At 40.1% G+C, this 25725-nt stretch overlaps 1 protein-coding gene across 1 annotated transcript in view; it reads left to right on the top strand.

The window, feature by feature from the left end:
* The window catches only part of LOC136863055 (MAM and LDL-receptor class A domain-containing protein 1), a 198323-nt gene that overhangs the window by 135599 nt on the left and 36999 nt on the right, over window positions 1-25725 (top strand). The window contains exons 9-12 of the mRNA XM_067139383.2: window positions 6670-6854; window positions 8000-8084; window positions 12111-12281; window positions 12713-12821. Of these exons, the coding sequence (XP_066995484.2) occupies window positions 6670-6854; window positions 8000-8084; window positions 12111-12281; window positions 12713-12821 (550 nt within the window). The remainder of the gene's footprint in view (window positions 1-6669; window positions 6855-7999; window positions 8085-12110; window positions 12282-12712; window positions 12822-25725) is intronic.

Genomic DNA, 25725 nt, shown 5'->3' with positions numbered 1-25725 from the left:
GTTTTCGACTATCTTGAACTCTCTCTTATTTGACAGACTATCTCCGCAAGATAGATTCGTGTGTATATAGAACTCTCATGTGTATAAAGTATATATTTCAACAGACCCTCAGTCTACCGTAATATCATCATTAATTGCGTACAAGTTCATCCAGCTTCAAGAAGAGTTTAGTTATATTTATGTACATATTGTAAAAAAAACTTATTGAAGCAATAAATTTATGTTGTGTTTCTGTATACCGATTCCTTGTATACAACACTAGCCCTCAACACAATCATCACGGCTCATCATAGTCATCAATTCTAGATCACCGCTAGGATTGCCTGCCACTTTCCGTAAATGACCCACACTAAATACAAGGAAGGGGATAGCCTTCTGTACACGTCATCAGCTGAAAAAACATGCAGTAATACTACATCATGCATGGCCTGTCTATATGTTAGTTCTACATATTTCTAAGTTCCCGTTTGAATGTCGAGAGGTTTCGTTCCCTCCCATGTGTATAGATGAACATGACGTCGCTTATACCTTAGTGTCTGCATGACACGCGTGAAAATATCTAAACATACACCAAACACTACTATAAATCCTAACATGGCCGTCGTATCCCAACACTAAATAGCACTAAAATAAAACTGGAGTATAGCATGCATTCAGCCCCAAACATTACTTACAACAAAAATAAAAAAACCAATGCCACTCTGGCTTACATTACAATTATTATTTACATTTAAGGCCACACATGAATGTGATCACTATGTATCATGCTTAAAAATAGTTCAACACATCTTTATCTCCTTCTCTGCTATCCGCGGTGTTATTGGGACCGCATGATTGGTCTGAGTTAGCACATGCCAGTGGTGCTGTCTACAGGTCTAGAAGTCTGCTGGTTCGGACCTCTTCGGTCCATGGTTTGATGTCTTCGTTCTTGTACTGCTGTTGGGTACCTGCAACGTGGTAAATGTGGTCACTCCCAATCCTCTTCACCGCTTTGTTTGTGCTCGAATATACTGTCGTAACCTTGGTAAGGATACAATTGACAGTATCGTCTATCGAGACATTAGTCCAGTGAACGATAGTAAGTCATCATTAGCCGCACTGAATTATTTACACCGCGCGAACTCGTACTAAACATTTATAAACTAAGGAAATGTTGTTCGGTTGAGCTTAAACAAATAATTATGTCTACTCTATCATTGATATAATACTGTATGCTTTGTTGATCACGTCTCGAATATCACTTAGCTACCGGAATGAGCTTAAGAAACTAACCGAGTGAGTTATACAGTGAATGAGTGAGTGAGTAACTGTGAATGAGCAACCAAGACTTAGTGAGACCTTGCCCTGACGCTATCAGCCTTTTACAGTCGGAGGGTAGGGCCGCACCTTCTAGTACAGTACTTCCCAGAGATAAACTAATCTTCCTTTTGTGAACGCTCAGCCACCTCACAACGGCTCTTTCAAAGAAGTCGGAAATAAACAAAACAGGCATAGTTACATCATGTTAATGGCACAAGATACCTCGGAAATATAACAAGGAATTGTCTTTATCTTGAATCTGTGGGATATGCCTCAGTACTAAGATACTGGATCGAATTCAAATTATTCCAGGCCTGGATATTTCAAATTAGATGTCAGCCTGACGTTGTTCACTAGTTCCCCGCTTTCAAATTACTCACTCTGTCTCTAGCATGCGGTGTGCTGACTCTCTCACTTCTCTTCGCGTACCCACGCCATCGATGGGGTTCACACCAGTAAAATCACGGTATCCTGCCTTGGTTCGTCCGAGAGAAAAGTGCCTCAACTTGCTTGCTACGAGTTCAACACGTATAACCATACGGTCACCCAACGTTCCTAAGCTCGCTCCTCAGCGGTAAATTAAAAATGCTCCGCAGTGTTTAATTTAATTGGACCGTGATATTATACGGTTCAAAATGAGCGTTCATGATCATAGCTAGAAATCGATAAGGAATTTCCTTTTACTTCCCACCGAAGTCCTGAATATTTTTTCACCTATTGCGTCTGCCTTTTATTTTCATCCGTTTGCAAACAGTAAGGGAAAGGTGGGCTAAATACTAAACTCACGACTTTTGGTGCCGTCAACACAGTGCAATCCAACACAGCTACGTCTTTGAACACGGATTTGTTTCCGTTCACTTTAAAGCCTTGACCATCAACTATCAATATCCTTGTCATGGTGAACTACAAAGCGAGCAACTCTCTATCACAGTATTTTATCGACTAAGTAAATAATGCCTATTATTAGCATATATACAGATTAGAATTTACAAAAGAGAGAAAGCCTGATAGCGAACAAGTCTAAACATGCAAATCCATGGCCACGTGATCACAACATGTCTAAAACAGTGTGACCTCATTATTTTACATGCTCAGCCCCGCTATCTTGTCCTAAGTGTTAAACATAGCTAGATATTTTAAGTTCCGAGTGAGTGTTCAGAATACAAGGGTTTAGTCTCTGGGTGATATCAACAACATTGTAACCTACTATAAGTCTCTAGATTTCAAATCTATAAGCTCTAAAGTTCAAATAACAATTGAGTGTTCCAGACACTAAACAAACAAACGCCGCGCCATTTTACCCTTCATGTGGTCACTCAGCTCCAAGACATAAGATCCCTTTCGACGTTATGCCCCCTATGAATAAAGCACATGTATTAATCCTTACACCATCTCCCTAGTCCTATTAAAACAATGTGTGTAGCCGCAATATTGTTCCAAGCTCGGCTGCAAAAGCGTCTGGACCATGTCTCATCTAGTTAGGCTAAGCCTGGAATCGAATCTCAAACTTGAGTCTGTAACGCCCTTGTAAGGTTAAGCCGGGCATTAAACCCGTGCCCTTTAGCTTAAGCTAGCACTCTTGTCCATAATCTCGTTGGCAGTTAAGTTAAGCTAACACCCTTGGGCATCAAACTTGAGTATCTAATGCTAACGCTCTTATAAGGTTAAGCCTAGGGTCCAATCCAGGGCCTGTAAGGTTAAGCTTGGAGTAGAATCCGTGCCTGTTAGGTTAAGCTTGAACTTAGGAGGAGGTAGTCATACGCTAGTAAGTCTGTAAGGATGAGGAGGAGGAAGCCTAAGTCTATTAGGAGGAGGAGGTCGTGCCCGTTAGGTTAAGCTTGCACTTATGAGTAGGAGGTGGAAGTCATATGCTAGTAAGTATATGAGGAGGAGGAGGAGGAGGAGGAGGAGGAGGAGGAATGACTCTGCAATCGCTCAAATTCGAGGCCCAAAGATGCTTCTCAATGTTACACCCCTACGAATAAAGCATATGTATTAAACCTTATACTGTGCCAGAAGAGGGTTCAAAAACTCATCTAACGTGAGCTTAAGGAACATGGTGGAATTTCTTGGTGAGTCTGTTCTCATTAATTCAGTGAAATGCATTCACATTTTCCTTGGCACAGTTATCACTTTATTCAAGACCAATACAAGTGCCTTCAGAATACGGTAACGTGCCCAAGAAATTCAGGATTGATGATCAAATATTAAAGATCACTCCATCGTCACAAGACATACAATAGTTATAAGCAGTTGATATTACACTTTGATGTGCTTCGGAAGTATATTTACAGTAGCAAGTTGCAATGACTTTTTGCGCTGTAGAAAGTTCATTCTGCGAGCTGCATCTTTTCAGTGGCAAAATAGTGTTTAAAGGAAGAGCTTTCAACTGTCTTAAATTAGCTGTCACTCTATTAAAGACAGTGCGTTGTGCACAAACAAAACAGAAAACCAGAATACTGAAGTAAAAGTTGTGACTTATATTTCATTCTAGGATAACCGGAATTTCAATATAGTGACGGTGTACGCCATTTTACTGTAGGGCCTTGAGGGGAGCAAGTTAGCCTAGCCCAGGCCACGAGTGACGACCACTCACCATGCAGTAACCAGTCTTGAACGAACGGGTGCGCAAAGCCACCACTCCGTCATCTCACTAGATGCCTCCCGACAGTGGGAGAAATAACTAGAAGATGAACACAGTTCATCTGGAATCGAAAGGACTCTAGAGACTTCTCCTTTTGCAAAGTATCTGGGGCTGATCTCCCTATTTGAGGCGGGCTGGACGAGCTCAAGTGGTTCAGCGGTTCAGTTTTAGCTTTTTTAATACAATATTTTTTATATTTTGGTCTTATCGACCATGCATCGAGCTACAGTTTCGTATTTTTTACATTGTATGTTTAGTCCTCAGCCCTAAGGCTGGTTGGATCTTCAACAGCTCTGCCATCGGCTGCCATAGACGGCCTACGCATCACTGAAGAGACCTACTAGGGAAATTAGGAGTGAGGTAGTTTACCGTTGCTTTCCTCACTAAGCCAGACGTTGCTATTACATATCAGTCTGCCAAACCCACTGAAATGCATGCATCAACCGACCTTATGAGAAACATTTGCACACCATTCATAGCAGGACTGGCTGCATAACGAATGGCATTACTAACATTGCTCATACATCAGTCACTTACATTTTGTCAAATCCAAGTATAAGACAGAGACAGATCAATGATAGTAAACACTAGATCCCACTAATTATGAACTGAGTTGATGAAATGAAATGTCGTATGGCTTTTAGTGCCGGGATATCCCAGGAAGGGTTCGGCTCGTCAGGTGCAGGTCTTTCTATTTGACACCCGTAGGTGACCTGCGCGTCGTGATGAGGATGAAATGATGATGAAGACAACACATACACCCAGCCCCCGTGCCACTGGAATTAACCAATTAAGGTTAAAATCCCAGACCCGGCCGGGAATCGAACCCGGGACCCTCTCAACCGATCAACCGAAGGCCAGTACGCAGACCGTTCAGCCAAAGAGTCGGAACTGAGTTGATGAATTGAACTTACACATTTAAGACGAACAGCCCCCGAGCCGGAGAAATTAATCAGACGAAGTTAAAATCTCCGACCTGGCCGGGAATAGAACACTGGGCCCCGCGAACCGAAGGCCACGACTCGGGCCATTCAGCCAAGTATCCGGACAACAGTTTGAGTCGAGGAGTTAGTGTGTGTTTGTGCAAGTTTGACTGCAGTTGGGCAGTGTAGTGCAGAGAGTGTTTGGTCCGTGGAACTGAGACTATCGTTCCAGTCTGTTCTGTCTTGTCGTCGAGGAGTGGAACCTCTCTTGTCCAGCTGCTGTGGAGTGAACCTGTGTGTCCCAGGTGCATTGTGAGAGATGTCGGCCTGCGACAGCGAACGTAGTCTGTTGTGAGTGTACGGATTGTGTACGACATACAGGATTGTGAGACTGTGCTGTGCGCGAGCTGTGAATAATTAAGTGGCTGTGATAGCGTTCCGCAAGTATATTTGTGGAACTGACCGAGAGTATAAGTGACAGTAGTGAAGAGTATTTCATGTGATTGTGTTAGTTTATAAGCAATAGAGTGAACAACCAGTGTGACTGAGTAGTGAGAGCAGAGAGAGCGCGCGAACCGGTGTAATTGTGTGCAATGTGAGTTGTGGTGCCGGCCCCGTGGTGTAGGGGTAGCGAGCCTGCCTCTTACCCGGAGGCCCCGGGTTCGATTCCCGGCCAGGTTAGGGATTTTTACCTGGACCTGAGGGCTGGTTCGAGGTCCACTCAGCCTACGTGATTAGAATTGAGGAGCTATCTGACGGTGAGATGGCGGCCCCGGTCTAGAAAGCCAAGAATAACGGCCGAGAGGAATCGCCGTGCTGACCACACGACACCTCGTAATCTGCAGGCCTTCGGGCTGAGCAGCGGTCGCTTGGTAGGCCAAGGCCCTTCAAGGGCTGTAGTGCCATGTTTTTTTTTTTTTGGTGAGTTGTGGTCCTGCTGTGTCTGTGTAGTGGGTAAGCAATTAGTAGTAATTAATAAATCTTAGTCATAGAAATTTAACGCTACCAGTGTTGGTGTGTTTATTTACCAACCCCCGCCGCGTTACAATATCATCATCATCATCATCATCATCTGTTTACCCTCCAGGCTCGGCTCTTCCCCCGGACTCAGCGAGGGATCCCACCTCTACCGCCTCCAGGGTAGTGTCCTGGAGCTTCAGACTCTTGGTCGGGGGATACAACTGGGGAGTATGACCAGTACCTCGCCCAGGCGGCCTCACCTGCCATGCTGAACAGGGACCTTGTGGAGGGATGGGAAGATTGGAAGGGATAGGCAAGGAAGAGGGAAGGAAGCGGCCGTGGCCTTAAGTTAGGTACCATCCCGGCATTCGCCTGGAGGAGAAGTGGGAAACCACGGAAAACCACTTCCAGGATGGCTGAGGTGGGAATCGAACCCACCTCTACTCAGTTGACCTCCCGAGGCTGAGTGGACCCCGTTCCAGCCCTCGTACCACTTTTCAAATTTCGTGGCAGAGCCGGGAATCGAACCCGGGCCGCCGGGGGTGGCAGCTAATCACGCTAACCACTACACCACAGAGGCGGCACACGCGTTACAATATAATCCAGTAAATACTTCGGACAACTCGTAGAACACTCACTTATTTTAAGAATATGTACCATTTTTCTACATAACGATTGCCAAAAACAATTAATCTCTTTCTTTGTAGATCAAATTAGCTTCCAATACGCGATAATCTAATTTCCATGAGATGTGCTTTCAATGTTATTTGCAATGAATGTGGTTCCTCGTATCAAATATCTTGGACGAATTTGTGGCATAACCTTTTCTTAAACTTGTGTTAGGTCCCGATGAACCACTCTGTCTACGCTTCTGGACACACATGTATGGCAACGGCATCGGCACACTGAGTGTTCTGCTAAGTGACACCCGCGAGGGACACGAGAAGTACATCTGGAGTCTTTCTGGAGAGGCGGGCAACGCATGGTACCAGGCCGAGGTGCCAGTCTCATCGCCCAACGCCTTTCGGGTTCGTACATATTTCATTTCAAGCATGGGCATTGTTATTTACATATTAATGGTGTATCAGAAACTATCCTAACAGTGCATACCTTCAATTACACCCGGGTACAACTTTCAGGGTTGTTGAATATAACTTATTCAAGATATCTCCATGAATTATACAGGCATCTTCAGTATCTTACAGACCAAATATATCTGATACTTTTATCCTTATAAATGCTTTTAATTTAATGTTTCAAATGCAAAGGTTTGACCTTTTGGTGAATAAGGTCACTGCAGAAAAGAAGTAAGAAGGAATTTCACAATAAATCTACCTTCAACGTTGCCTTTTATGATGTGAACAAAATGGTAAATAATTTTAATTCTTAATATTTACTACACTTGTCTGACCCCGCTGTGTAGGGGCAACGCGTCCGCCTGTCACCCGGCGGCCCCGGGTTCGATTCCCGGCCGGGTCAGGGGTTTTTAATTGTAAATGATTAATATCCCTGGGCTGGGGACTGGGTGTTTGTGTCGTCCTTAATGTTCCTTTCCTCACATTCAACACGTTACACTTCCGCCATTTTATATAATACACGCAGGTTCCTCATATATGGTGCAAGTAGGGGCAAAAGATCCTCTTAGGTTGACGTCCCGAACAAATAGCACTTTAAGAAAATTCACTACACTCAGCTGAGTATGAGGCATTGGAACTTCGTCACTGTACAAGAACATTTGGCAATTTGACCATTATTTGGGTTGTCTTCTCCCGACACTCGAGTTCTCTTCCTCAAATCTTATGTACAAATACACATGATGAGTACACAGTACCGCATCTCGTACTAGAAGATGACTTCTAATCATCAGAGAGACTATGTGATTTAGTTACACCAGTTCGCCACATTGCAATAAATGAAAGGTCCTTGGTGAGCAGAAAAAATCATATCTGCAGTTACGCCATTAGGCTGACGTAACAAACCAAGAAGGCATTTTAAATGCTGACCCTCTGAACCGAAGGCCAGTACGCTGACCGTTAAGCCAAAGAGTCGGACATTATTTCGAATTATTAGAGTAGATAATAGGTCGTCTCCAAATTAACAATAGACCTACTTTGGTACATAGTTATTGCTCACTGTTGGCTTAAATTGATAAATATGCTGTGTACTGTTTCAGATCGTATTCATGGGGAAAGTTGGCAAGAATAATCTAGGAGATATCGCCCTAGATGATTTATCCCTGACCACAGGAAGTTGTCCAAGTAAGTATTGTGACAGTAGAGCAGAGTCGTTATGAAAGCCTAACATGGATACTGTCGTATGGGGCCACATTTTAACCAGATATGTACACATTCCTCTTTTAGCTTGCCCATGCTTGCCTAGAGAGCAGGCACGCAAACAATAGCACATGCAGGCTGTTGCACCCTGTCCAGGCTAAGCTCAACCCAACTTGGGCTGGCTACAGGTGAACTTGCTTGTGTCCTTCTTCCTACTGCGCTAATCAACGTAGCAGTTTCTGATTTTTGCTTGTTCATTGTTTTCATATGAGACTTGAGTGAATGCAGACAGGAATGGGATCACTTGCCTGAATTTACATAAGATACATCAACACCTTCTTTTCTTTAAGTAATGATTATTTATTATTACGTTAGTCATTACAAAATTTTATGTAAGTTTACTTCCTTATACAGACGTCTTATGTAACTAATTAACAAATAATATTTCACTCCGTCAAAGAGATTTACCTGAATAAAAACCAGCCTCTCCGAACGAAATATTTAAATATTTAAATAAACATAACTAAAGTTGAGGTAAATACGATCATAAATGTAATGTATTATGAATTATCTAGGAGGATTAGAATCAGAGATACATACTGTTGATACAAGTGATAAATACCTCAAAGGTTCATTTTATAGTGGACTTCTTGAACTATATTCAATAATTTGGGAATTCCCTCTCCACAAAAGCAAATAATTGTAAAACTAAGCATATATTTCAGAAGTGTCAGTTGAGGACCTAATGGAGATAAAATGAATGATGATGAATTTAATTGGGTTAGAAGGTGGAAGGAATCGGCTGTGGTCTATGGACGGGAAATGTCCTGATATTTGCCTGGAAGTGAAAATAGGAAACCACAGAAAACCATTCTCAGGGCAAGCGACGGTGCCCTTCCAACTCACGCTTCAACACAGAAGAAATGTTTACAAATAATACATCGACCTCTTAACTTTCAAGGTTAATGTTAAAATTTCTAGAGATAAAGGGACTGCCTAGCTAAGGTGGTAAAGGCGTGCTAAATTCATCCGGAAGGACGTGGGTTCGATTGACCGTCAGGAGGGCGAAACTTTAGAAACGGGATTTCCACTTTTGGAGATGAACAAGGCCCTGACGTTCACTCAGACTTCACCAACGAGCACCAGGCCGAAGACAAAGGCCGGACATAGAGCTAATCACTCTATTCCAATTAGTGCCGAGGTTACAGATAGTGGAAGCTTCTACCCTCCACTCCTTCATGGACCTTCATGGCCTGTACGGAGAAGCCTTTGGTTGCTTATTGCTTCCATATACACTCCACTGATAGTTTTGAACACGGGGTGTTTTTTCATTAATATGAGATTATACTGTTGAGTAAAATTGTGTGTACCGCACGAGTTGGCCGTGCGGCTCGGGGCGTGCAGCTGTGAGCTTGCATTCTGGAGATAGTGGGTTCAAACCCCATTGTCGGAAGCCCTGAAGATGGTTTTCGGTGGCTTCCCATTTTCACACCAGGCAAATGCTGGGGCTGTACTATAATTCAGGCCATGGCCGCTTCCTTCCCACTCCTAGCCCTTTCCTATCCCATCGTCGCCATAAGACCTATCTGTGTCCGTGCGACGTAAAGACAATTGTAAAAAAATATTTTTAAAAATGTGTGTTCTGTTAGGATTATTTAAATTAGTATAAAATGATTAGTCTATTTACCCTTCAAGACTTGCTGATACGATCTTTATTATGATCACAGTAGAAAATGCAGAATAAATGTTCTACTACGGTATTGACAAACTTTCTGTATATCGTAAATGACGGGAATGTGTGTAAAAAGTTCCCGATTCAAACAACCAGTGATATTAATTTTTTTCTCAACATCGAACACTTTTTTCACACAGAGTGGATCATGACTTCAAGCATGTGAGGATTACTTACAAGACTTTTTCTCCAGTGTTGCCCAGCTGGAGTTCTAAATAACTCGCGCTTTTCAACTGGTCAACTTGAAGTTACGGCACACAGTTACGTTGTTAATTTTGGAAGAGACAGTAGTGTATTTACAATGTTAAGCTGCTAGTAAGTCATTGTACCCCTCATTTTTCTCCAAGTTGTAGTGGTAAGGCGTAGGAAATAATAATATCAGTTGTTATAATAAAATTCTTGAGAAGCGAGAGGAGTGGACCACGGCATTAACAGCCCGGAAGAATTTTATTATATTGACACCGGCCGTGAAAGCCTTCATACTTTAATATCAGTTGTGTATGACTTTATATATGGTTGCGTTGTAACTGTTAATGTGGTACGCTGACTGTAATAGAACGTTATTAATGTCTTTGCGATTGCTTTTAATTAATATGTTACACTACTCGTATGTCATGTTTAATTATCAAGTCTTTTTTGTTTCATAATTTTACTTACTTCCTTTCTATTCTATTTATTCTTTATTATTGTAAAATTTCTCGTTTCGATATAATTCCTTGTTATTTTTGTTTCCATTGAATTGTTTATTGTACTTTTGTTGTTGTTCTTGCTGCTGTTGTTGTTATGTATTTTAGGTTGTAATTGCACTTGTTGTCATATTACTGTAAGTAAGTATTGCAACTGGGATATCTCCCAATTGCAATGTATTTTGATTAATAATAATAATAATAATAATAATAATAATAATAATAATAATAATAATAATAATAATAATAATAATAATAATAATACAATTTTGCTGTTAGATACGCTGACATTCACTTTGCTCCGGAAATTAAACTAATAAAACCCAAACCCCACGGCACTTAACGCTCTTGAAAGGGCCTTGGCCTGCCCAGCGACCGCTGCTCAGCCCGAAGGCCTGCAGAATACGCAGGATCGTGTGGTCAGCACGACGCATCCTCTCGGCCGTTATTCTGGGCTTTCGAGACCGAAATTAAACTAATGGTAAATAAAAATAAACCGAGCGAGTCTGCACGTTTCGAGCAGTGTGACTTGTAAGTTTGCATTCACTTTCACGCGAGGCAAATGTTGGGGCTCTACCTTGATTAAGGCGAGAGTCCCGTTCCTCCCAATCCTAGCACTTTCCTATTCGGTCGTCGCCAAAAGACCCGTCTAAGTTAGTGCAACGTTAAACCAGTAGTATATATATAAAACAGACTGTATGTAAATATTACGCGAGTGCTTGTAAGGAAAATCCGATGTTTATACATTAAAATATACAAACAAATAATGTGTAATAAGATATCGTGTGTGTCAAACCGTGTGCCTACGTAGTAATGACTTAAAATTCTATTTAGTTTGAAATTATGAACATAACCACTAAATCAATTATAAATAGAAATTAAGCAACTGTACTATACTCCTCATTTTAAATGGTCATCACCAACTCCACACGTCCAAAACACCACGGAATACATTTTTGGATCCTTGATTGGACAACACTTAGCTTTAGAGCTACTCTCTCCCGTTGTGAAGACATGAGAAACGTACAGTACGCATGTTGATGGTATTTATGGGTGTTATAAGAGGATAATCTAAATGTTAAACATGCATGATACCATGGTTGTTCGCTTTAATGTCTCTGAACTGGCTACAGATATATCTTCACCATTGTACTCGTATTGTGAGAAAATTAAAATCAAAATTTTCCATCGTCAACGTTTGTACAGTGGCAACTTCTCCCTTCGCATCGAAATCAGAGAACACTATACAGCTGTATTGTTTATTTTTGTTTTGTTTTGTTTGTTTTTTGCTACTTGTTTAACGTCGCACTAACACATCGAAGGTTTTCGGCGACAGAAGGGTGGGAAAGGGCTAGGAATGGGAAGGTAGCGTCCGTGGCCTTAATTACGGTACAGCCCCAGTACGTTCCTGGTGTGAACATTTTAAACCACGAAAAACCATCTTCAGAGCTGGCGACGATGGGATTCGAAACTCACTAGCTATGTTGTATGACAGTTTATGGAATGGCAGATAGGTCCATTTTCCCCTCCTTTATCATAATGTTTCCTATTTCTCTATTTTATATCACTCTCATCTATCTCTGTCTCCGGCAGCTGCTCCACAAATTGCAGCAGCGACGGTGGGTGACTGTACCTTTGAAGTGGACGAATGCGGATGGAATAACGTAGCGACCCGTGAACGTGTGGACGACATAGACTGGGACCGAGTCTCTGGCCAAGCTACACGTACCTCCACCCACGACCACACCCTGGGATCGGAGAAAGGTATTACTTCACTTCACTTTTTACCATGGTCTTCCCTAGCTCTTGCTATGGAAGAAAGAAATCATAGTTCACCTGAAAATTTAATTTTTCATCACCCTCAATGTTCAGCACTGGATGTTCGCAGTCAATGAAATAAGAGTACTCTCGTATGGCCGTGCTTATACTTCGCTGTTTGATGATTCTATAGATCCTCACTTGCTCGGATGGTTACCGTCGGCCTTTCACTCGCTTAAATCAGGATTCAAATTTTGTACTCGTATTACAACTGTCAACATATTTTCATGCCCTTGCACCACCACCTCAATCTTGGCATTCACTGGGGAGGAAAGTCGAATTTTTGTTCCTGGCGGTAGAATATAATTGCTGTCGTCCCCAGTAAAAGAAGAAGGTACTGAATCCACGCTTGCTAATTGAATACCTTAACTCTGCAGGGTTCCTGATGACACTTGCCAGAAACAACGTCCAGCGACCTGGAAGCAGAGCGTGGTTCATGTCACAAGAACTGAAGGGAAGTGAGACTGCTCGCTGCCTTTCCTTCTGGTAAGTTTGGCCCTTTCTCACTTACTTTATCGGTATGCTAATTTTAAACACTGCCTTGAATCTGCCGTAATATTCGCATATCGAAGGGTACCCAAAGCGGTGTGTTACTCCGAAGTTCTTAATTGTATTCGTTGATGTGAATTTAACGTCGTTATAACTCATTCCGGTTTCCAGCACTGAAAGAGATAAGTTATAGGCCTTGGAAGGTAGTGGCCATGGCTTTAAGGTAAAACTCCAGCGTATGCCTGTTGTAAAATCTGGAAACCACAGAAAGCCATTTTCAGGGCTAGCCGTATCCCCAAGCCAACTTGCTTGCTACTCCGAATTTTGCTGTGAAATAAGAAGCAATCATTGCATACTTCTTTTCTGTAAGTACCTTGGAAGCCCACATCCATCCCTCGGATTTATATTCTGTATAAATAAGCAATATAAGCATGAAACTATGCTGCAAAAAGTGATGAAATATGCGGTAAAATGTGCACTTATTTTCATGCTATTGAACACTTTTTTTATATAATGCAAATGTAAGATTGCTTTACTAGACTCATGCAATTAACACACACCAATACGTAAACTCAGGTTCATGAAGAAACAAATGAATGAAAAATGAACCATCGCACTCTACTTACAGCTGCGGCTGTTCCACTAGTACACATTTTGCCAGACGTATCACTCTACCCGTGTTCAGGGTTAAAACATACGCACGTCTACTAGATAAGACACAGTGTGTTAATTAATACACATGATGAATCACAGTTAGTAAGGTTGTGAAAAAACGTGAAGAAACGCCCTTAAATACACACTACCCTTTCATTTTACACTGCACACCTTACTTTTCCTGTCCAGAATTTGCTTTGTAGTGCACTAAAGCAATCTTCCCCAAGTTTTCTGGTATAAATCTGTGGCGTGTTTCTGTTAAAATGAGCTTCAATGCGGAGAATGAATGATCTCTCTACATTTACGGATGTGACAGGACAGTACTTGAATTGGGGAGCGAGTGTAGGTGTTAAACATTTTTGAACATCCACATTATCAGTACCAGCCAAATATTTATTTATAGCTACCATGATGTCGTATCTTGGACTTCGTTTGAAGACATCACGATATTTTGTTTGCAGACAGCGTCCGAGGCTTCCTGGGATACCTTCAAATTACGCTTCACCTCCTCCATATTCTACAGTGAATCACAGAGACGCAACCCACATGTTTCTAGCTTCTTGATTTTTCTTGAAATCTCAACACAGCTGTAATGTTCATTTAGAACAAAGCCACTCATTCCGAAAGAGTTTATGGCATTAATTACTTTACTTTTTTAATACTACTTGTAAAACACGTCAAATTACACATCATAGAAGGTGGAAACATGCACAATAAAACCTAAATTTCAAATGTAAGCATTAGTTTCAAATATATGCACATATGTATATACATGCACCATTAAAAATAATTCGTCCAATTTCACCTTTAGACGCACTTCCTTGTCGGTTTTGGAGAGCTGCATATCGGTAAACAAAACACGTATTTTCATACAAATTCGATATCTACTGATAAGATTATAGTTTACAATCTTCTGGAGTTGGCTGTAGAAGTTAGATTATTACTTTCACTAGCATATCACAGCCTTATTTTGGTTGCTGACTGTTTGAAGATGACAGAGGTATTAGTGACAGTGGCACCATAATATAATCCCTTACGTATTAGACCTTATGATGAAAGTGTGAAAGTATCGGTTGTAAGGTCAGCTTGCGCATGCATTTCAGTGGACATGGTTAACTCATATACAGGATAATTTTTTAGACAGTAACATAGCTCACCGTCATATACAGCTCTTAAATTAGAGATGAAAACGCTTTTCATTTTGTCCCTACACATGATAACCTGTGGGAACATGCGTCTACACTGTTGTGTATTTTTAATTAACTGGGAATGGGATTGGGAACAAAAATCTCTTCTAGTAAATTCGAAAGAAGGACATTATCACGATCCCCTTCACAGATGTGTTGCTGAAGGTAAGTGTTGGCCTACCCGATCCAGATAATCAAATCAGACTTATATTCGTTGCAGAGATGGGAATCGAACGCAGAAAACGAGGAATAAAGCTTTAATGCAATTTAAAGTAAATCAATAATAATATAATTCAATTACCGCAGATTTTGAGAGATACCGGAGGACTGGAATGTTGCTGTGAGAAAAGGATTCTTGAATGTGTCGAATGTGCGTGTAAGCATCCTTAAATACCCACGAAATGTTCCGCGGTTTTATTCTGCAATCTTGATTATAGAAGGCTAGCATTAACCTAATATGCTACCTAGCCGATCTATTATTATTATTATTATTATTATTATTATTATTATTATTATTATTCAACGTACGATCATAGTTGTTACTGCTCCGGTATATTGTGCTAAACCAGTCGGCTGGCTGTCGGATTTCTTATTATGGACACTCGAATTTAACTTTAATTACAAACGAATCAATACGCCTATTGAAAAATGAGTTATACCAATACTTTCCTTAAGAAAAATTTTATTTGAAGTACATTAATTTTTGGGTTGTAGTAAAAATTGTCCGTGTTTTTGGATTTTTTCCAGGAGCCGCTCACTTAAAAATATATACCTAGAAAACTACTTGTCTGATGGTAATAAATGTCGTATACATTATAGGCACATGTATTGGTAGTGTAGTACTCAAGTTACAGTTTCTTTCCAATACGCAAAGAAAATTTCATATCGTTTTCCTAAAACAGCTTATTCTCAGCTCAGTATGAACGTACAGCAGAAAACTTGGACTTGTTTTGAAGTACTCAGTCGTGGTTATCAGAAACTACAACCACTGTAACCGTAGAGTGTGATACTGAATCCAGTGGCGGCTGGTGATTATTCAATTGGTGGTGCCAGCAAATTGAACATTTGTAAACAAATCTTTCAAAGTTACAAGTACAGACAGTGCTTGTCAATTGAAACGAATTTATAAATTGAAAAACTAATATCAATTTGTACATTAAACCACGTGCATTTTTAAGAAATTTATTGAACAACTTAATAACCCATCTAGGGACAAAATAAAGAAACTATATGTAAGGCCTATTTACCAAAAGTATCTGTTCCAAAACCACAACGGCACTTTCAAATGAACTTATAAGTACGATGCTGAAAGTAACACGTGCTTGCTTCTAAGTAACCATAGCTATTGCCAACACACCCTAGCACAAGCACTTGACCACAACATCAGCAGCCTCTAAACTGAAATTTACAAAATGCCTACGTTCAACTTTAAGGCTACTTTACACATATAGAAACTTGGAAGGGGTATCCGCTACACCCTATATCGTTACCGGTACACGCAAAAGTAATTTAACGACGCTATTCATCAACATATAAAATATACTCCAGAACAGTTAGCAACTCTGATATTTTGTGCTTGCGCTGTGCTAAGTAAAGGTAACTGTGCCGCTAACTTACATTAATGGAACAGAGCAAAATTTATTGCCAAAATCCCAGATGTCTACATTACAGAGTGAGAAAGATTTATTTCTGCCGCTAATACGAATTTTATAAAAGTCGCCAGGTGTCTACTTTAATAGGGGAGAACGAAGAATACCTTGTTAAAAGATATAATAGTCGTCAGATACAGTGAAAAAATCGCTATATTGGTAATGCTGAGTATTGTACAGGGTCTGGCAGGTCCTTTAATAACACTAAATAGGGAATGTAAGCTAAACGACTACAGTGGCAATAGATAAGTAACATAATGCCATTTTATGACACAATAACACGCGTCATGTTTTATTTTCATTTTTTGGAAAGGAAAGAAATCGCAAGCACTCAAATCGAAGGATCTGGCCGGCCACGGTAGGTCCTCGAAACGTGAGATAATTCTTCCCGCGAACACCGTACGTAACGTTTCCATCGTGTCTCTAGCGGTATGCGCAGTTGCTCCATCTAGCTGGAAATAGAGTGATGTCTCTGTAATTCAGAAATCAGGAAGGTCGTCAGTAGGCCTATGTAACGTTCCGAATTCACTGTGACTGCGCTTTCGTGTTCATCCTAAAAAAGTAGGGTCCAATCGCATCCGTCCTGCTACACAAAACACTGCTCGGTTTTATCCCTTCTGCAGGGCCGTACATGCTACCAACCATTGAAAGTGGTAGATTGTTTCTGCCGGACCATGTACTTGTCATATGCTGTACTGTGGCGTTCCGAGTGGTCGAAATATAAAGCATTTTTGAGTTGTGCTTGTACATGCTGCATTCTAGCGGATAAAATTGCAGCGTAGCGTCAAGCGGCCACTGGCACACTCTCTGCCCTTAACAACACAAAAAACCCAAGCCAAACTGAGCCGAATTTTTTTTTGTACAGGGTCTTATGTTCGGAACCTGTGCCCGTGAGATCTGGCGCATGTACTCCGACAAGCGCCGCCAGAGCGCCTGTCGGTTTGCGCGCTTGTTGAAAAGAAGGCAAAATAAGATATACTTATATTTTCTTGAAATTTCATATAAACTGTTCTTGGGAGGAAAGGGATATCATATTATTTCTTTATTACACTGGTGGTGCCATGGCACACCAGCACTACTTCACGAGCCGCCCCCGACCGAATTTACGAAGATTAAAATTGATGAGAGGTCGTAAGCGATTAACGACAGATGGGGTGGTGAAACACGTTGCAGCGTTGCCACGTTCGGTAGTAGTCGCGGCTCGCAACGAACACAGCTTTATGTTTACTTTCAATCTTTGATTTTTAGTTCCTCGTACAAATTTCACTTCCCATCACCTTTTTCTCATAAGGGATTTGGACCTTTAATGACAGGTTTAAACATGGTTTGCTTCCTAATTAGGAAATGTCATACTGCCCAAATTTTACAATGATTATTAGCTTATCTTTAAAACATTTAATTCTGTCAATATTCTTCGTCTGAAAAATCACTATGTTCCGATGAATCGGAACTGCTGACATTCACATTGATTATGACTGTCTCAAAATGAGGGACATTTTGAGACAGTCCATCTTTCTCCCAATACTGGTCTTCAATTTTCTTAGCGTGTTTAATACAATGTTTCTAGAATGCGGGAGTTATGGTACGTAAGACTTCTCGGCATAAAGCGTTAATTGCTCCCATGCCTCTAACGTTTCCTAATGTGTTAGCTATATATCTCTTTGTTATTTTCCCTTTTACATAAGCCAAAATGTGCTCGATTGGATTAAGCTCGCAATGGGCCAGTGTAACCAAACAATCTGTGCATCTGGTCGAAATCCTTTACTTCGGTAGTTGTTCTAGCTTCTATGTCGATATTTGAAAAGAAGGTCTGGGAAGACAATCCCCTCTGATTTAGTTAGTTCATTATAGTCGTCAACTACAAATGGTAGTGAAATATTCTTTTATGTTATCCAAGATACAATTTCAGTTTTCAGACATGACATGTTTGGGTTTTAAGTTAAAGGATCGACCATCGTATTATATGGAGCTTGATCTATAACGACAGCCGGCCTTTGAGGCAATAAACTCACGACATTCATGAACCATTCATCATGAGTCGATTTCATTTCATCTTGGTAATCACTGCTCCCTTTTTGGCTGATAAAACAAAGTTCTGCACCATCCAGAAATCCTTCTCCACTTCCGATGTGTAAAATTATGATACATTTCCCACCTCCACACGGTTTTTTGAACCCTCCACACCATCCATAAATTTGCTAAATGTTCCCCCAGTTTTGATTATTGTTGTCAAAATTGTTCTATAAAGCATGAACCACGTTTTCTTGCCACCCATACTTCAATGCATTGTTCTGTGCACACCAAGTCTCGTCTGTAAAGATCTTGTTTCCTGCACTCATAGTTCTCTCATTGTTCTAAGGAAGTTACGTCGGGATACAGCAACTATCACAGATTCCATTAGCATTGGTTACCTCTTTAGTTTCTTGAATCGGAGTCCAAAACTTTCAATTACTTTCAAAAGCGTAGAAATTGACATATCAGGAAAATACGCTATATATTTCAGACGGAGGCTTTTAATTGTGGGGAATGCCTTATTCATGTAAAATGGTGTATATTTCTTCGTGTTGTGCCCAAAGTTAACTAGGATTTTTTTTGGATTTTCCGACGTCCCGGCTTCACAGACTGCGGTACTTCTTTTTTGACATGGATGACACATTTTCATCATTCTCCTCTGAAGCGGATCCTATTCTCTTCACTGAGGACAACGATAATCCAAGACAATGTGCCACTTTCTGGTACACACGAGACCTCTTGTCCCCTACTTCTTCTCCTCACTTTGAAAGAAACAAAATAGCACTCGAAACCGTCGCATGTTTACCCTCTGACAACGGTGGTCCCAAAGGCTTCTTGACGTGATGTGGTTAACGTGCAGAACACAGGCAGACTGAAAATAGCACGCGGACAAAGGGAGGTCCCCGCCATTCCATTTCACAACTGTCTGAGGCGAGTGTACGGGGCAACGGTGTACCCGCTTTCACCATGCCGCCTGTTATTAATTGAACGGTCCAGCGCGCACAAAGCCCCCCATCAATATTGATCTTCATAAATTCGGTGTCAAACTGTACGGTTGCAGTGGTTTTAGTTTCTAAAAGTCACGAATGGGAACCCAAGTTTCCTGCTGTACGTTTATCCTGAAGTGAGAAAAAGTTACTTTAGAAAAATGATGTATATTTTTAAGTGAGCGTTTCCTAGAGAAGAAGCCAAAAACCCGGACAACTTTTAATACAACCACAAATAAAAAAATCATTAATGAACTCAAAAAATTAGTCTTTTAAACCCTAATGCAGAATTAAACAAGGAAAATATTGGTATAACTCATTTTGCAATAGGCCTGTTTATGTCCTAGGAATTAAGGCCTAAACTTGAGACTCATGTCTGCTGATTTACCGATATATTGATCAGGACAGTCCAATAGTTCTTCAGACTGACAATAATTGAAGGGATGTAAATGCATAGCATTTAATTCAGTCTCTAGTCTCTCGCATTTAAGTACTCTAAAATAACAATCTGCTCTGCTGGGATTTGATTTCTTAAACCCTTCGCTCCCTGACACTTTGGCAGGGTATGTGCAAGAATCCCAGCTTTATTGTAGTATTTTACTAAAATATGCATATTTCACTTATTTACAGTGCAAATTGAATAATTCTTTTAATATTTTATTTGTAAATACATACTCTAAAATATACTAAATGCAAAACGTAATTGGTCATGCAAAAATACATATATATAATCTTCCAAAATATACTGACCAAATCAGAAAGTATTTTTTTCATATTTCTTCAAAATTTCAGATACAAAAAGAAGCTGGCCTCCAAACATCCGTATCACTAAATTTCAAAAGTTTATTTGAAAAAATAACATAGTTATTGAAGATTAAAAATAAACCAGCAATTTGTATTTCTCGGCACATAAATTTCATATATTCAAAATAACAAGAGTAAACAATAAGAAAACCCACAAAAATATCACTGTTCATGAAAATAACATATTAACTTTTTAAAATTACACTTGACTATTTACAGTTGATACATTTACAGTATATATACACAAACATATATGTGCCAATAACTTTTAACATTTGTGCATAAACAGCAGTTTCTTACCTTTTTGAGAGGCATTTTTTCAAAAAACTCTTTCTCTACCGCACGCCTACTGGCATCAACACCGTTCACTTGCCTCCAACAACGTAATCAGCTGGCGCACAAGGTCAATGCCTTCTAGATTTCGCTCGCTTCTTTCGGCACTGTATACTATACTAAAGTTTTTTAAGTGATCGATATGAGTAGAACATTTCTTTTCGATTAATTTGATGTACGTTACACGTATACTTGAGAGCGTATTATATTTTCAAAAAAATATTTACAAAACGTCCCTATATACGGACGTTGGGATTTCTTGCACATACCGCCGACGTCCGTACATACGGACGCTGGGATCTAAAGGGTTAACATTCAGTGTAGAAGACCAAGACCTAAATAATTCTACTACGCAGCCGCTTGGGGAACCTGTCTACTGCGCTCTAATTTGCAATGGCTTATCCGATATTATCCGAAATAATATAAAATCGCAACTACTGACCTGCCGTCTACAATGACTGAGATGCCGTTAACTTTGTGACGTACCCACTCGGCCCGCAGATGTGTGACAATATTGTAACGTGGCTGCTCACCTTAATGTTAATATAAATAAGTAATATATCATTGTTTCTCCATAAACAATATCCCATGGGCGCCAGCCTTGAAACTTATGGCTTGAAAACGATAGTTGATAATTAATAATAATAATAATAATAATAATAATAATAATAATAATAATAATAATAATAATAATAATAATAACACGTAATGAGACTCTAAAAACTCCCAGAGGTGGGGTGACGGAACAATGACCATTTAGTACACTAACTTGGAATTTAAGGATCATTAATAATAATTTCAGAAGATACCAATTAAAGCAACTATTTATTAGGATGAAAAACGTGACGTAACGGCGTATTAATGCAATCTGAACTTACAGAAATAAAAGAAAAATTTAATGAAATTAACTCTAAGAAAATGAACTGTTGCGCGAAGACTTGCAGTAATTTATGCCATTACCTCACCATTTGTAGACTCTGTTATGTAGAAGCTGATTATTGATGGATCTCCCGTACAGGCGGCGTCATCTCTTGTGGATTCCATTCCTACTTCTGCTTTGTGCATAGTACACTAGCTGTACTATGGCTTTCCTGCCTTTAACACTTCCTACTGTACTCCTTACATAAAGTCGTAATGAGTCCTAATTTTAAAAGCAAAACCACCATGGGTTATGTTCATGGAGAGAATACACTTGTATTATTCCGTATTACGGAACAGTAGCGTAACTAGATTCATAACAAAAGCTCTCCTGCTCTATACTAGTCAAAACCGGTCTCCCGTTGACTTTACCTCTCGTCATTGAGATAACAGGTCCCAATGAGAGTAACTTTTGAGTAGTATACTACTCAGATGCGAAGTGAACTAAGTTAAAATCTTCTCCGATGTGCAGACGTAGAATCGTCGTAATAAAGTCTTCCAAGAGTACGAGTACGAGTGTGAATCTGAATCTGAATCTCTTCTCCAGCTCTTGTCGTCGAGTATATAGCCTTCAGAATCTCCCTCCATCAACCATATTACATGGTCCAGTAAGATATGAGGTCTCATCCCTTCTCCTATGTATTGCTGTGAATCCATCATCTTGCTTCATTATGTCCATTCACACAGGCTGAACTTTGCCGCGGAAATACAGCGTCAGGTAGCGAACTTGGATTAGTAGGCGTTCATAAGGTTTCAACTGTCTCCTCAGAGTGTGGAAGGGCTACTGTCTCTCGTAAGCTTGATGACGTACATTTCCTGGTAATGGGCTGAAATTAGCCTGCTGACTCTCGTCACCTCACTACGGCTATTGGAACATTTACTGTAAGCTATTAATACGAATGATGTTGAAATACTTTACACATTAAGTTGTTCGTTCAGAATACGTTATAGCCGCGATACAATGAAATGAAATTATGATGTGAAATGGATGATTAAAACCCTATATATATACACATTAATTTAAAATGACATACCAGTGATTAAGTATATACATCTTATCAATTAATTATACAGTCCAATAATTCAATACATGCAGTGATGTCCCAAACATCACATTCGCCCCTCTGAGCCTGAAACAAGTGGCACTTCGTTGAGGGCTCACACCTACTCTCTGCCACTTTCGTTTCACTTGTTTTTAAAGCAGCTCTACATTCACTCATTATACAACATAACAATATTTTACAAAATTACATCTTGATGATTCCACCGACAACTTAATTACAACAAATAATATTTAACACTTTAAAATGTCCTAAAACAAAAAACACAATATTATAACTTAACGAGTTTCTGATGTCTCACTTTCGCAAAAGTTCGTCATTTCTTACTGATCTCATGAATCCAGTGTATGCAACACTTGACAATTAAATTTATATCTGTACCTGATTAACACAAACATAATATATCGTATTACTCTTTCAAGTGTTTTATACGTTCTTGCTGTATAACTATCACTTCACTCACGCTAACACATTCACGTGGTTTTAGCCTAGGGTAAAATTATTGCAAGTTTTTATGATGACTTCATATAGTCTACGGGGTATTTACAAATCTTAATCCGCAATATTAATGATCCTCGTTATATGAAATCAAATACTAGATTACCCGTACATGGCATTACATAAAGAAAACAGACGTAACCTTGGTAATGAACTCGTGTCAATCGTATACATACACACACCGTGTAGACAGCAAAACAAAACTTGGGTAACTCCACCTTCCAGAGAGCGGTCACTCCTCGCTGCGACAGGTACATTATATAAGAGATAAGCGTGGCCTGGCCTACTGACCTATATTCCAACTCTGCGGAAAATCCACCGGACTTGTAATATATTTACGTAAACTCCCAATGTTGTACGATCCCAGTAAAATGCAATCGCCATCAGGAAATTTATAAGCACAAGGTCCTAGTTTCTTATGTATACGATAAGGTCCTTGATATAAAACTCCAGCCAGATCATCAATTAAAACCGTGGTGAAATCCCCTGTATCATCAACTAATGCAATATTGTTATGCTCTAATTAAAGCTACAGAACTTATCCTCGTCCCGTAGGGCACGCGCTGAAACTGATACAAGCTGTACTTATGGCTAAATGCTGTAAGAGGCCTGTCCTCTACTCTCAAAGGAATCTGCCAAAAACTACTTCTTAAATCAACAGACGAAAACCATTTTTTACCATGAAAACCCTGAATTAACTCTTCAATTGTCTGCGATTTTAACTGGTCAGCACAAATACGTCTATACATCTCCCTCGCATTAATACCAAGTCTAACACTTCCATCACTCTTAGGCACAACGATTAATAAATTTAAATACTGGCTATTAGACACTTCAATAATCCCATCGGCTAACATCGCTTGTATCTGATCGTCAACTGCCTTGGCACATTTGTGTGGTATAGCATACTGTGGCCCGCTGAAAGTACTGTCATCCAGCACTGAAAAGGAATGTTCATAAACATGTGTTCTACCGGGTTTCTTAGAAAAAATCCCAGCGTGTTCATATAACACTGCCAACAATTAGTCCCTCTTGACTTCCTCTAATTTACTGTTACTCGCAGCTTCAAGTAAGGCATCCTTCTGATCCTCTTTCAACCAAAACTGGCATAAATTAAACCCCTCACTGGGTTTCTCCTCATATCTAGAAACCTCAATAACACTCCACATAGCACAAACAATCGTTTTCCTCTGTTTTTCATTTTTCAGTTCGAGTTTGACATACTTATTATCCCACTTCAGATTTACCATTGCTTCCTTGTAATCTAACTGAGCCTATTTCAAATTCAACCAGCCACATCCCAAGATGAGATCAAATACCACGTAAGGAATAACCAAACGTACCTGTACTGAAATTAAACCCTCTATACAAATCGGCACCGCGACTTACTTTTAGATTTGTTTCGACTTTTTACCAACAGCTGTAATAATGAATGTAGACTTAACAGGCATCTCTTCCATCTTAATACCCAGTTTAACTACAGAATCATACCATCCTGAGCTAATACATGATTTCTGACTTCCTGTATCAATTAACGCATTAGCATACGCCCCCCAAACTTCTAATTGAACCACAGGATTAACCACTTCATCACCCGAATCCTTAACATCTAGGTCATATGGCAATAGTTTCATAGCATAATTTCTAACTACTTCCTGGTAAACCGAGCTCGATAGCTGCAGTCGCTTAAGTGCGGCCAGTATCCAGTATTCGGGAGATAGTAGGTTCGAACCCCACTGTCGACAGCCCTGAAAATGGTTTTCTGTGGTTTCCAATTTTCACACCAGTCAATTGCTGGGGCTGTACCTTAATTAAGGCCACGGCCGCTTCCTTCCCACTCCTAGCCCTTCCTGTCCCATCGTCGCCGTAAGACCTATCTGTGTCGGTGCGACGTAAAACAACTAGAAAAAAACTTCCTGGTAAGGCTGGAATTATGACCCTTCATTACAGCCTGCATTTAGTTTAAAGGTTGCGATCGTGTACCTATACTTGGCTCGTTAGTAACTTGTCCTCTGACTTGTTGGTCATTTCCCGTTCTATTTTCAGGTCCTCCGCCTCTACCGTTATTCCTTGGCTGAAACTGATTACGATTCTCGTAGTTTTGCTGTCTCCTATTGTCCCTTGGTTCACTATGAGGAACAAAATTATGCGAGTTTCCTGTTCTATTCTCAATATTTCATAGTGCATCAAAACTCCCTAATAACTGCTGTATTTCCTGGATAAATTTAATACTTTGTATACACGCTGCTTCGCGTACCCTGTCCGGAAAATGTCGTAACAGTAATCTAACTACATCTGAATCAGCCGTGATTCCGTCTAAAGTCTGGCAAATCATAACATGTGACAGGAAATACTCAGTCATAGAGACCCCTTCATTATGTTTGAACTTCCCAAATACTACCCTTTCTCTTTCACGGCTTTGAACGTATTCGTTCCAATATTTGTCTGTGAACTTCGTCTTGAATTCCTTCAGACGTTTCATGTTACTTTTATAGACTGAAAACCAGGAACGCGTCTCTCTCACAAAAGCATGATCAATAATGTCGATCGCCTCTTCCCAGTCCATAAATCCCTCCTCAATCCGTTTCCCAAACCGTTTTTATACTATCTTAAGACATTCTAGTGGGTTAGTTTGTTTTCCACTGAACTTCGGTAATTCTATTTCCTAACTGTAAATCCCTCTATGACTTTGCCTCTCAGTGTTACCTTGTCTTTCTCTTACTTCTCGTCGTATGCGTGCTTCTGCCATGGCTATGCGGTTATCTACATCTTTATCTCTTCTTTCAATTTCATTCACT

The sequence above is a fragment of the Anabrus simplex genome, chromosome 2, assembly GCF_040414725.1.
Source record: "Anabrus simplex isolate iqAnaSimp1 chromosome 2, ASM4041472v1, whole genome shotgun sequence".
Lineage (NCBI taxonomy): Eukaryota > Metazoa > Arthropoda > Insecta > Orthoptera > Tettigoniidae > Anabrus > Anabrus simplex.
This window is presented reverse-complemented; position numbering and strand designations above follow the sequence as displayed.